Genomic DNA, 14,125 nt, shown 5'->3' with positions numbered 1-14,125 from the left:
ATGACTTAACACAACAACCATTTAGCTTGTGGCTCAGTGCTCAAGAGCATGGACCAGCTGGTGTTCGGCTTCTTCCTCAGGCATCTGCAAGCAGCAGATGGATTTGCTGCAAGGTGTCTTCTGTGTGTTCCCTTGATCTTTTATTCCCAGAAGTCTGGCTTGAGCTGTCCTTGTGCAGACACCAGATTCCAAGGAAAATAGTGGAAGTCTTGATTTCACACACAGTGACGTTCTTTCTGCATCCCCTTCAACAAAGCAAGTCACAAGTCAGCATAGACCCAAGGGCTGAAACAGACCTCACCTCCCAATGAAAAGTGGCAGGGTCACATCCCAAAGGGGTACAGGTACCCAAAAGGGAGGAACAAATGACCAATTCCCAGAAGAAACCAGCGAGTTTGGATTAAAGCTATACATTTGAGCACCACAGCTCATTCCATCCTTGGGTTTCATTATTTTTTTGTGTAACAGTGGAAGAAACACATGCATAACATTTTCGCAATTTCAAATTCTTACAGAGGTCAGGCACATAACAACAAGTGAATGGTAAGGGCCAGGAGGGAACCATAGCAACTGGGAGTTCATGACCCATCAAAAGGGGCAGCTATTGCTCAGCCCAGCTTTTGGTTGCCATGTGAAAATGGGTGTTCGCTGCTTCTAGCTAGGCTAGCTCAACAGAAAGAGAAAGGAAATTTCAATTTTTATGTGCTAACACCTAGTCAGAAATTTGGTTACAAGTTCCGCAAAATATCTACCTATTGTATTGGCCAGACAAAATATTTCTGCAGGCTGAATTCAGGATGTAAGCCAGTTGTGTTTTGATCTCTTTTGTATGTGCATCAAGATGTTATGCTCTAGAAACATATGCTGTGTCAGGAGTTCCATAGGCTGGGAAAACACAATGGATAATGTTGTAAGGCCAGATAGAAAGTCAGGGGGACTTCCTGGAGGCAGCAGTTGAGGCTAATATTGAAGGACAGGCATGATACTTCACGGCTGGATGAACAAGTGATGCTTGAATGGAGGCGACTCCATGAAAAGGGTGTAAAGTAAGAAACTGAGCTAAGGGTACAGACCCTCATCTCTGCCTCTTGCTTTGGCCACTGGAGTGAAGAGAGAGCAGGAGAGGTCCAGGTGATAGATCAGAAAGGCCCGTTTTCCCCACTGCCATCGCTGATCACATGAAAAATCATGATTCACAGTTACCTGCTCCCCGACTGGCCACTCGTCTTTGTTGTCTATGTGGAGACAAACGGGACCCAATACAATCGTTACTTTTACATTGTTGCTGCTAAATAGGTGAGAAGAAGCCCACACAGGGAGGGGGGCTCATTTGGCCTCACAGTTTCAGGGCACAGTTCACTGAGGAAGGTGTGGAGGCAGAAGCATGAGGAAGGTGTGGAGGCAGGAGCATGAGGAAGGTGTGGAGGCAGGAGCATGAGGAAGGCGTGGAGGCAGGAGCATGAGGCAGCGGGTCATGTCGCACCCTCAGTCAGGAAGCAGATGAACGCCCAGCTTGCTGTCTTCTTTTTATCCAGCCTGGGACGCCAGCCTGTGGGATGTTGCTGCCCACATTTAGGGGCCATCTTCCCACCTCAGCTAACCAAATCTAGAAATTCCTTCAGGCAAGCTCAGAGATTTGTCTCCTAAGTAATTCCAGATTCTGTTCAGGTGACAGTCAATATTAGCTATCACAATGAGGCTCAGCCTGAACCATCTCACTAGAAGACTAACTCAGATAGAGCTAAGCAGTAGAGACAAACAGAAGTTGGTCAATATCAGCCTTCCTAACCTCCTTATTCCCGAAAGTTCTTGAGTCTTTGTGTCCTTGGCTCCAGAAAAGTAAGTGTTGCTTGAACATTGGTTTTCACTTTCCTTCTATTTTGAAACTTGGTCTTCTTCCCAGCTAGATGATGGTGTCTCTGAAGCCAGTGGTTCCAGAGTGACCCACGGCTGTCCACGGCAAAGTTCTGGGGTTCACCTATGTCCCCATCTCAAGTACTAGAGAGGGAGACCTTCCATCAGGAAGGCGCAGCCAGGCAGCTTGGGTAGAAGGGAGGGCTGACAATAACGGAGTGAGCCCATGGGGGGGGGGGTCCGCCAGGGTCACAAAAGCTGAGTTCTAGGCCTAGTTCAAGCTAAAACTGCAGCCCTATGGTCTAGGGTCTCAAGATGGAGAGTGAGTAACAGAAAACACCTGGTGGGTTTTACCATTTTTTTTTCCATAGAGATTCTTCCAGCTTTTCCTTTTGGTATTTTCCAAGGTGGTGAATATCAGCAGGAATTTTGTGTATGTGGCTGTGTTTCTGTGTTCGTGTGTGTGTGTGTGTGTGTGTGTGTGTGTGTGTGTGTGTGTGTGAATGTGTGTAAGAGAGAGAGAGAGAGAGAGAGAGAGAGAGAGAGAGAGAGAGATTTGGCTAGCTGGTTCAGCAAGCTCCGGGGATCTTCCTGTCTAGGCTGGCTTCCCCAACACGAATTACAGGAATATACTGCCACAGTCAGCTTTTTATATTGGTGCCAGAGATCTGAAGGCAGATACTTGGGTACTTTACCGCCTTGTCGCCAACCCCCAGAGCTGGACTCTTCATTTGTGTATAGTGTTTGGTGCACTGAAGAAGATGTGCACCGGGCTGTCGCAGACAGTTAACTGCTGACGCGCTGAGCTGCTGGGATGAGCAGCCAGCAGATCTGTGGAGTGGCTAGAGTGAACTCCATGGGAGACAGAAACAGACGTATCCTCAGAGATAGTGATGGAACTTACAGGAAAGAAAACCAAGGGCTTCCTGTAAACATGGGAGTTGGGGGATTTGTGAAACTCCAGTCACAGTGGAGATAAAATTAGAATTAATTATAACTAATTCGTCAGAGTTCTAAGGGTCCCAAGGTTGTATGTTTACATGAAAGTCTGCAATAAGGAAAGCCCCAGAGGTTATCCTTGGGGGATGATGCCAGGATTCCTGGTCCCTTGACCAGGCTATCCCCACTTGGGAGGGCAATCACTTCACATGTTCTGAGGCAGACATATTGCTCAATACTACACTGACCCCTTGATATGAGGGAAGGGACCTCAGTGCCCCACCCCACACTCATCCATTAGATATTGCTACCCTGGCCTTCCTTCCCCCACCAGGAGGAGAAGCAGGCTCAGTGCTTGGTTCCTCGCTGGTTAGATACCTCCATTTTAAAGTTCTTATTTTTTAAAAATAATTTTTTCATACAATACATTTGATCATATTCCTCTCAACTCTGTGCATAGTGTATATGCACACACACACATACACACACACACACACACACACACACACATATTCTCAAAACAAAAAACAAAAACAGACAATCAAAAGTAACCCCAATAAGACAAAAATAACAAAACAAAACAAAACAAAAAGCTAACAAAAATGGAGTCCCTTTGTGTTGGCATGGTGCCCCTGGAGTGTGGTTGGTATACCCGGGGCATGCCTCCATCTTTAATGAATTCATCGATGCTCTCTGGGTTCAGGCAGCTGATTTCTCTCTGAGCCCAACTTCCTCACTGTAAGTAAGGACTGTTGAGATGATTGCATCTATTGTCCGTGCAGCACTCAGGGAAGAGAGAGGCATGCAGTGAGCACTTTGGGAGTGGCAGGTGATGTTTTCATTGTTACATGTAATCTGTCGCTGAACTTGGCTAATGTAAGTCCCCCTTGATGGTTAACTCTGGGAATGGTGCCAGCAGGCTTGTGACTTTGCTTTGTGGCTACCACCTTTCCTTTTCCTGGTGTACACTGACAAAAGCTTGGCCCCACATAGAATCAGGTCAGGCCTGTCGATTGGCCTCCCCCAGGCTACTCTTCTACATGGGCAATCTGAACAAAAGCATTGGCTTCCCTGTTATGGATGAGGGAAACTGAGTCTCACACTAAATCTTCAACTGATAAGAGGAAGGCTGAGCTCTGAGCTCAGATCTGACTTCAAGCCTGTCATTTCCTTACTGCCCCAAACTCCCTTGCACCCAGTCGGCAAGGCTGGACTATGGCGCTTCTCTTCTCTTGCCGCAGCCACTGCCCCAGCGGTTACGTCTGCCTGAAAACTTCTGACAATCCGGATTTTAACTACACCAGCTTTGATTCCTTTGCGTGGGCGTTCCTCTCGCTGTTCCGCCTCATGACGCAGGACTCCTGGGAGCGCCTGTACCAGCAGGTATCTTTGCTTTGTTTATTTGAGACAGGATTTCACTATGCAGCCTTCGCTCACATAGAACTTGTGGTGATCCCCCTGCCTCTTCATCCCATGTGCTGGGATTACAGGCGTGTACCACCACGCCTGGTCATGCAAGCTGACACCAATCTGCATGTCCTGTACAGTCTTGGCTGGAGGCAGATGGGCCAGCTGCATGGCTTTTCTTACTCTGGAAGTCAAGGCCCCTGTGTTCCATGCACAGCCCTCTTCTCTTTGTCTTGAATCTCCAGACACTCCGGGCTTCTGGGAAAATGTACATGGTCTTCTTCGTGCTTGTCATCTTCCTGGGGTCATTCTACCTGGTCAACCTGATCCTGGCTGTGGTCACCATGGCGTATGAGGAGCAGAACCAGGCAACCATTGCGGAAATTGAAGCCAAGGAAAAGAAGTTCCAGGAAGCCCTTGAAGTCCTGCAGAAGGAACAGGAGGTGGGTGGAGGCGGCCCGCCCATACGGCCAGCCACCAGGACAGGAGCCTGGACAGACCCCTTCATAGGCGGCTGTGAGCACGAGTCCTACTTCAGGGACTGCCTTTGTCACCTTTAGAGAGAGCACCTGCGCAGGGAACACGGCTTTCAGCAAAGTGCTTGCTGTGCAAGTATGGAGACCCAAGTTCACTCCCCAGAACCCACTTTTTAAAAGAGGAGTCAGATGCTTGCAATCCCAGTGCCAGTGAGGCAGAGTTGGGTGGACCCTTGGAGCTTTGTCTAGTTGGTAAGCTTCAGGCCAGAGAGAGTCCTTGTCACACACAAAAAAAGTGAACAGATCCTGGGGAGTGACACCTGAGTTGACCTCTGGCCTCTGTAAACATGTACACACACACACACACACACACACACACACACACACACACACACACACACACACACACGCTCCTACATGAACATGCTTCTACACACAAAAGAATCTGAGTGAGAGAGCTTTTTCCAGGTGATGTATTCAGGAGTCTTTTGGACACAAGGAGACTAAACTAAGCACAACCAGGCAGTGGGTGGAACTAAGCCATGAAGTGATCTCAACTAGACGATAACTGTTGTCTGATCCCCCTGGGGAGCTCTGGCGGTGACCGGCACCAGAGTTAGCCTGACTTGGAAGCAAGAGGACCAGATGTTTATGCTCCCATATCTGCCTCTGGGGCAGGACGTCAAAGGACTTTCCCCCACAGTGCTGCATGTGAGCAGCAGGTGTTCAGCTTACACAGCATCTGAGGGCAAATGTCCTGACCTGGTCAAAAGGGCCTAGGCAAGGCATCGGCACCTACTGCAGGGGCTGAAGGAGGGAGGTGGCCCTGCTTCTGCCATACCACAACCCCACCACTGCGCGTATCCTAACCCTCAGCCTCTTTGGTCTCAGATCCCTCACCCCCACAGTCATGTTTTTGGGGACACATGAATGCCTATCTCAGCCAGAGTCTATGGGCTACAACTACCACTCTTTTCCCAGGTGCTGGCAGCTCTGGGGATTGACACGACCTCACTCCATTCCCACAATGGATCGCCTTTAGCCCCCAGAAACGCCAATGAGAGAAAGCCCAGAATAAAATCAAGGGTGTCAGAAGGCTCTACTGAAGACAACAGATCACCCCAATCCGAGCCTTACAACCAACGCAGGATGGTAAGACACTCTTGGCTGTCCTGAGGGTTCATTCAGCTTTGTAGCTCTTTCGGCCATGAGTGAAATGGAAAGAGTTGGGAGCAGGGAGAGAGGAGGGTTTTAGGAGCTCTGACACACACCCCTCCTCATTGGCGGCCTTTGCTAGGACAGGGCGTTAGTAGTGGGGCTGGGGCAATAATAAGGCCTTTCTAGGTGGAGGGGATCGAGATGAAGATTGCGGAGTAAGGAAAAGGTAAGGTAAGGCAGGGCGATTTCAGGTTCAGGCTGGGACACTTACGTGAGCTGCACAGTAGGGGAAGAGCCTGGGTGTGTAGGGAGTGGAAGAAGCCCATATGGGGCATGCTGTCCTTGAGGTATCTGTGGCCAACAAGGGTCAGCTCCCCTTCTTTCTGAGACCTGAAGCTCTGTCCCTGGTGCTGAAAGCCCCACTCACCTCTTTCTGACCTCTTGTCACTTGCTGTTGACACTGAAGACCCCAGCACCGATCTCTGGGACACAACCTAGCCTAGGAGTGACTTTCATACCTTCTGTCAGACCTGCAGCAATTCTGTCCCACCACGATTAACATTCTGCCTCCCACTCCGACTTCCCTCACCAAGTCCCTGCCTCCCACCTCTCCACCCCCTGGAAAATCCCGTGTAGCTCCCTCCTGCAGGCCTCTGCTTTCTTCTCTGTTGCTGTGATGAACACCATGACCACAAGCAAGATGGGGAGGGGAGGGTTCATTTCATCTTATACCTTCCAGGTCACAATCCATTATGGAGGGACATTTGAGCAGAAACTCAAAGCGGTAAGCCTGAGGCAGGAACTGAAGCAGAAACCATAAAGGAACAGTTGGCTTGCTCTGTGGCTCATGGTCAGCCCCACTGTGGGCTTGAGTATCCCACATCAATTAGCAAAGAGCAAGATGTCCCACAGACATGCCTCCAGGCCAGTCTGATGGAGGTGATTCTTTAACTGAGGTTCCCTCTTCACAGGTGGGTCAAGTTGACAACTTGGATTAGCTATCCAAATTGCTCACATGAAAGAGAAGTTCTCACACTAGTCACATGGAGGGGGAATAATGGCAGCTTTTTGGGGGTTACTTCCTGCCCCTCATACCTCTTAGCCTTCCTTCCTGTGCTCACCAGAAGGATGCTGTCCTCTATTGACATTCCCCGGATTTACACAGGCACCTACACTCCCAGGCACACTTGCATGCACTCTGGCCTCAGGGCCACGCCCACGCTGGAGCACTTGTTACACCTGTGCCCTTCTTACCTCGCTCTGCCTCTTCTGAGCAGCACCTGGAGAGCACAGAGCACAGTTCATTGTTTCAAAGGGAATTTGGCTACTACTGACAGTCACAGAAGAGGATGAATCATAGCTCCCATGGCAATGGCAGTGACACTGACTCAGCCATCCGTTAGCACCTGAATGTCCAAGAGTGCCTCCATTCTCTTTCTCCATGTTCGTTTTCCTGGTAAATAGATCTCTGGGAGTTTTCATACAAAGATTTTTTTTTTGGACCAAAAGCAATGGTGTAGAGGTTAGAGCTGAGACACAGAAAAGAGACAAACAGATCGGTTCTAAAGTAAGTGGTGGTCAGGAGACCCTGGGAGTCAAGCACTGGTCTGAGACGTTTTGCTTGGTTTCCTCCTTAGTTTTCTTGGTGCCCAAATGTAAACAACTCTTTCTTCTTATCTTTAACATGAGTTTCTTAATTCTCTTCTTTGCCTACGATGTGGGAAGAACCCATGGGTCTGTGTGAGCACTGCAGTCTTGGGGCATATATCCCAGGCAGAGTGCTCTGTGTATAACACTGGCTTGGCAAGCTTCACCAAGAAATGAAACTGTAAGGGACTTGGGAGATAGATGAGCTGGAAATGAGTATGTCTTGCAATCATGAGGACCTGAGTTCAATTCCCAGAACCCACTTTAAAAAAAAAAAAAAAGGCCAAGCATGGTAGCAGAGGCAGGAGGATGCCGGGGCTTGTTGGCCAGTTAGCCTCCTTGTGAGTTCCAGGGCAGTGAGAGACCTGAGACACAACCCCGGGGCAGTCCCTTGACATGTACACACAGGCAAGAGCACACACAGACACAGAGAGAGGGAGAGAGCGCTCAGTTTTGACGGGTGAGGAGAATTCTCACAGTGACATACCCTACTTTAGTTGTTTGTAAGTAAAAGGAATTAAGAAGAAATTAAGGGCGCTATGACCAGAGCTCAGGAGGGAGCCATTGTTTAGATTTCAGAGACACAGTGTATGATCTGAGCACAGGACCGACGACTTGCTATGACCAGGCTCCCACAGAACTAGCTAACCCCATCCAGTAGCTCTGTAGGGTGCTGTGTCTGAGAATTCGAGAACCCGAGCTTTTCCTCTGGATCCGTAAGCCTAGAAGCTCTCACTCGGTGGGAGCTTTTGATGGGAAATGTTTATCGATTTGGAAGAATGGCATTATTCTTCCAAGAAATTGGACTGCAACTCTTTCTTCAATCTCCCTATTGTTGACTGTTCAAAGCTGGCCTCAGGGGATCCTGCCAACTCATTACACTACAAAGCTCTTGTCTCTTCCACTCTGACACAAACCCTCACACTCACAAAGATGGAATCCAGGAATTGTACATCTTAATTTTCAGACAGCAAAGCATATCCATTCAAAACCCATATTCCAAGCTCTAGTCCAGGTATTTCCTTAGGTATTTCCTGACGTTCCCCTCGCAGATGGCAACCCAAAACAGCCATGTTTGGGCCTGCTAACAAAGGCTGGCAAACATCTGGCATGACGAGTGATATTTAGTAACAATAACCTGTTCACTGATCTTGGGTACCCTGTCATCACCCCCCTCCTCTGCTCCCTCCCCAAGTCTATCTAGGATATCCTTTTCTTAGTTCCCTCTCCATGTCTACCCAGGATATCTTCAGGTCTTTAGTAGCTGTGGGAAGGTGGTGAGACATGGATGTGGGTGGAGGGAAGTGTGCACTGGATTTAGGGAGAATCACTCCAACCCTATCTTTTCTCCTGCTCCCTTGGGGGCAACGCCCAGTCTTTCCTAGGCCTTTCTTCCGGAAGACGCAGGGCTAGCCATGGTAGTGTGTTCCACTTCCGAGCACCCAGCCAAGATGTCTCATTTCCTGATGGGATCACAGATGATGGAGTCTTTCACGGAGACCATGAAAGCCATCGAGGTTCCCTGTTGCTGGCCAGGGGTGCTGGGCAGGCAGGTCCCCTTCCCAGGAGCCCATTGGCTTCATCTCCCAACCCTGGGCCTGGACACAGAGAAGAGGGACAGCTCACAGTGCCCACTGGTGAGCTTGCCACTGGAGCTCCCGAAGACCTGGTGAGTTTGTGCGTGCTTCATACTCCAACTGTCTTCCAGTAGAGGCCCTTTGCCAATAAGTGTCACCAAAGGAAGGGTGTAGCCGGAAGGTTTCTCTGGTCCCACCAGGCCCCCTGCAGTCCTGTGGCCCGCTTATAAAATAATCACTCAGAAGCTTATATTAATTATAACTGCTTGGCCATTAGCTCAGGCTTATTACTGACTAGCTCTTATGCTTAAATTAACCCATAATTCTTATCTATGTCTAGCCATGTGGCTTGGTACCTTTTCTCAGTTCTGCCTTCACATCTTGCTTCCTCTGTGTCTGGCTGGTGACTCCCGACTCAGCCTTCCTCTTCCCAGAATTCTTCTTATCTGCTTGCCCTGCCTACACTTCCTGCCTGGCTACTGGCCAATCAGCGTTTTATTTATCAACCAATCAGAGCAACATATATTCACAGCATAGAAAATGACATTCCACAGCAGAAGGGTCTTTAACAATATTTGTCCCATGCCTCCTCCCACCCAACTCTCCTTTTACAGACAAGGCAGGCCAGATCCAGAAAAGCCACTGGGATTGTTTGTGGTGAAGGTGTTCATTGTCCATCTTCCCTGCAGGCAAGGGTGCAGCTGATTTGCCATTTGACATCATGTGTCTTTCTGTCCCTACTTATCATCATTGCTTTGGAGATGGCCCCATATGCTCCTTTGATGGTGACAAGGAAAACAAGGAGTCTTTCTATATAAGCCTATGGCTCTAAGCAAACTGTACCTGGGGTTGACAAAATTCTGAGAGGTTCTCAGGACAGATCTTGATAGAAGGGCAGTGGCCTTGGCTCAACTCACAGGATAAATAGCTCATCACAATGCCACAGACTAGGGACAGGAACTGACCCACTCCTTAAGAGAACATCCACAGGAAACATAGCAACAAGTCTGGACTCTGTGTTGAGTTGAGAGATGTAATTTATTTGCGAACTCCTTCAGCATCACTGATGGTGCATCTGCAGCTTCCACAGGTCCACACCGGCTACCAGACGTACATAGGCAAAGAGACTTGTAAAGGCACCGTTGTGTGGCTGCTTCCCCTGAGTCTGGTAGGTTCAGCAAAATTGTGCTAGCGCAGTCTGATACCACATGACTCAGGATACTTTGTGACTCCAGATATCACATGACTCTGGATATCACATGACTGAGGATTCCAGGAAGAAGCAGATGGCCTGCTTCAATGGTCAAGGGCAGGAATTTAGTAAGGTATTCACAGAGGTGTGGGCTGGGCTCAGGGAACTAAGGGACAGTGAAGAGCTGTACATGCCCAAGCTGGAAGTGTAAGGAAAAGGCCCCAAATCAGAACTTGTCAAGATCTGTGGCTGGGGGACCTGTGGCCCCAGGTGGAGAATCATGCCACTGCCAGCTGAAGGAGACAGGGTACAGGCAGCCAACTCCTCTCTCTCTCTCTCTCTCTCTCTCTCTCTCTCTCTCTCTCTCTCTCTCTCTCTCTCCCCTCCCTCCCCTCTCCTTTCCTACTGTCCCTGTTTGTGCTTCCTGTTGGCCAAGCTTGGTCATAGGGTGAATATTTTGCTCAGGTTGCCCTCACGGGACACAGAGCAGGAAGACAGGTGGTGGGAAGTGTATCTCTAGGCCAAACAGAATCACCAACCCAGAGTCCTCAACCCAAAGCCAGGCTGCAGGGCCCTTGGGGGTGTCTTAGTGCTGCACACGGGGAGATCTAGCCTCCAGAATTCTCTCTGATCCCGATCACAGTTGTAATCTAAGCTCTTGTGACCCAGCAGAAGAAGAATTTGTACCAAGCATAGCCAAAGAACGCAAAGTCTGTTTTCAGCAGGGGAACGGCAGAGCAAAAGTATAGCCTGCAGATTAGGAGCTGCCCAAGTGTCAACAGTCTGTAGCATCAGGACTTATGAAGTCCTGGTCTGTTTCTCTCCTGTGTCCGCGCCTGGGGCAGTCTGGGGTGGTTTCCTTCCTGGAGGAACTAGAGGCTTTCTTAGAAGTTGTCTTTACCCATGATTCACTCTGCTGTAATTAGATGCATTAGATATAAGAATGTGGATAAAAATGTGACTACCCATAAAGCCTGAAGTTTATTAGGGGAAAGGGCGTGGCTTGGTATGCTTCTCAGGGAGGGGATCAAGGAGAGCCATGCAGACCCTGCTGAGACCAGCTTTGCTGTTCTCCCCAGAGCCCTGTCCTTCCTTGTATCTAGTTAGCTTGGCCGCCTCATACCCCAGCTGTGAACCATCTTATTTCTCTTCCCCAGTGTCCCTGTTTGAATCCTGTTTGTCTGAACCCCAGGAAATGCCTCACTTAGCATTTTGTCACTCTCTTAGGAGGCACCTCTTACTTTCCTGTGTCTGTTCCTGGGACAGTCACATTCTTGAGTGTTCAACCTTGATTTATTCTGATGAAAATACTCAGCTAGTGTGAGAAGACTCTAGGCCCTTCTTTATCACAAGGACCTACACTCAGTTGTCTTTAGCAAGTTCCCTAATTTTCCAAGCCCTCTTGCCTCCCCTGGGGCTCAGCAAGCTCTTTCTCCTAATAAACTTCTTGGATCTTTTTGGCTGGGTTCACACCCTCCAGCCTGGGCTCTGGCTCCTGCCTCTGTGTGTTGGTCCTCATAGCTAAGCTCAAACACCATCCCTATTTCTCTGAGCCATACCTTAGAGGCTCATGGCTTCACAGAGCAGCTCACAACTGTATGAGATCAGCCAATAAGAAGCTGGATGACCTAGCTCTGCAGCTGAAGTGTCCTGACCCTGCTTGTGTCCCAGCAGGCACTTGAGGCTGCGGGGCAGAAGAAGAATTTTCTGTCTGCAGAGTACTTGAATGAGCCCTTCCGAGCACAGAGGGCGATGAGCGTTGTCAGCATCATGACTTCTGTCATCGAGGGTAAGTGGTGCTCATTGACATGTCCATCTTCCGTGTTGTGATGAGTCTAAGCTGGCCCAAGGACCTCTCTCGGTGGCCTGAGATCCTAGTTACTCTCTGTAGGTGTTTTGTGTTGCACAGTGTTCAGAGGAGAGTCACTCCAGAATGTAGTTTCAGGCTTTCTGGCAGGAGGGGGGATCAGTTTCTGTGAACTGAACCTTGAACAACAATGCAAAGGTTTATTTATTGATTGTTACACAGTTATTTTGGGGTACAACAAGTTCCTCCTCATACCAAAGCCCCTTTGATCTACTCCATATCTTCGCTGAAGGAAATCATCACACCTTAGTCCACAACTCCAGTCCTTCTTGTGTGCTGTTTACAGTACCCAGTAATGCAAGATGCTCCAAGTGAGCCCTGGATAGTCTTGAGACTGAAGTCATGCAATGGATGGAAAACTTCCTCAGAAAAACAAGTCTATAAATCATAGAGGGAAATCACTGTTCTCTACAGTTATTTCTTCAAGGTCCTAGTACCTCCAACAAACAACTAATACATTCTAATGTTACCCTAGATACAGTGAGAAGCAACTATTACTTTCTAGTGTCTACCCTAGATACTAGACTCTACTAGATCCCACTGTAACTGTCCGTTCTTATGCCTTAGGCCCCCAACCTCCTTTACTAATGTGATGTTTATGTGCACAAAGTTCCCAAGAGACTCCAATGAGGAAGTACCCTAGTTCACTTCTTATTCAAATTAGCATCTGCTTCACATGTCCTCACAAACTGGATTTATGAAGAGAGCTTGAAAACATCAGACAATGTCAGCCACCTCCCAGGTGTTCAAGGAACTCAACAGCCTTTCATTTCCCAGCATGGCAAAGTTATTCTTCATGTTCTCCACAGCTATAACTCTCATTATTGCGACTTCATTTCTGCTCAAGCTCTCGTTAGCAAACACGGGAGACAACTTAAGTAAACTAGTCAACCCATTTCACCAAATCCTTTTCTGTTCTGGGCTCTGCCAATCAAGTGGGAACCGACTCAGTCTCCTGAGGGATGTGTCTGTGATCCAGCCAAGGGTGGGAGAAGAAGGAGGTGGCACTCTCTGTACACACAAGTCCCCAGAGAACATGCTTGTGACCTCTTCTCTGAGTAGAGAGGCTATTCTAGCCTAATTGTTACTTCACTGTGGGGTGAGAAGAATCTTTCTTATCTTTGACAAATTCATCTACTTACATACCCAATCCCCAGTAAAGAAGGCCCAGACGGCCTCAGAGGGTGCTCTGTACAATTCAAATAGCTTGAATTTTCAATTATTTCCTGGAACTTCTAAAAAAGGTTTATTTATTCAAACATCTGTTAGACATCTGGCATTGTTCCAGGAGCCTGAGATTCCATGAGAGCAAGATATCCACCTGCTTTCATAGGCTGTGCGCCCTGGAGACAGAGATGATCAACACAAGTAGATAGCAAATGGTGATGAGGGATGGGCGACTGAGAGCGGGGTGGGGGTGGGATTCTAACAGGGCAGTTTTAGCAGAGGGTAGTGAAAGGAAGCCTTCCTGGGAAGATCGGCAATCTGAATGCTGGGGGAATCAGCATGTGAAAACTGTGAGAGAAAATTCCTCAGACATGAACACCTAATAAAATTTTCAGGGATAAGGTAGAGCTGGCAATAGTCGTGTGTTCCCCAAATTCCAGAACTAGGGAGAATGATGTAAGAGGAGTGAGTTCTAGACCAGCCAGGGCTGACTCAAAAAGAAAGATGGGCCGTGAGGTGGTGGTGCACGCCTTTAATCCCAGCACTCAGGAGGCCAAGGCAGGTGCATCTCTGTGAGTTCGAGGCCAGCCTGGTCTACAGAGCGAGTTACAGGACAGCCAGGGCTGTTACACAGAGAAACCCTGTCTCAAAAAACCAAAACAAGAAGAAAGAAAAAGAAACAAGAAAGAAAGATGGGAGTGAGAAAAATGTGACTGCAAACGTACCCACTTTAGACCAGAGACGATCTTAGTGTGGAGAGGCAGCAGGGTTGAGAACACAGATCTGGAGCCCACGTGCCTGGGTTTGCATCTGGGCTCTGCATTCACAGCAAACTGTATGA

The 14,125-nt window shown here is 48.6% G+C and overlaps 1 protein-coding gene across 5 annotated transcripts in view; it reads left to right on the top strand.

Moving 5' to 3' along the window:
* Window positions 1–14,125, top strand: part of Scn10a (sodium voltage-gated channel alpha subunit 10) — a 95,851-nt gene that overhangs the window by 29,075 nt on the left and 52,651 nt on the right. For 2 of the 5 annotated variants that reach the window (XM_059267177.1, XM_059267175.1), the window contains exons 8-12: window positions 4,035–4,176; window positions 4,446–4,643; window positions 5,658–5,828; window positions 8,857–9,150; window positions 11,925–12,039. In XM_059267177.1, coding sequence (XP_059123160.1) covers window positions 4,035–4,176; window positions 4,446–4,643; window positions 5,658–5,828; window positions 8,857–9,150; window positions 11,925–12,039 — 920 coding nt within the window. Of the gene's footprint in view, window positions 1–4,034; window positions 4,177–4,445; window positions 4,644–5,657; window positions 5,829–8,856; window positions 9,163–11,924; window positions 12,040–14,125 lie in introns of all 5 variants that reach the window. The other 3 variants (XM_059267176.1, XM_059267173.1, XM_059267178.1) reach the window with 2 other exon arrangements.

The sequence above is a fragment of the Peromyscus eremicus genome, chromosome 7 (assembly GCF_949786415.1).
Source record: "Peromyscus eremicus chromosome 7, PerEre_H2_v1, whole genome shotgun sequence".
NCBI lineage: Eukaryota > Metazoa > Chordata > Mammalia > Rodentia > Cricetidae > Peromyscus > Peromyscus eremicus.
This window is presented reverse-complemented; position numbering and strand designations above follow the sequence as displayed.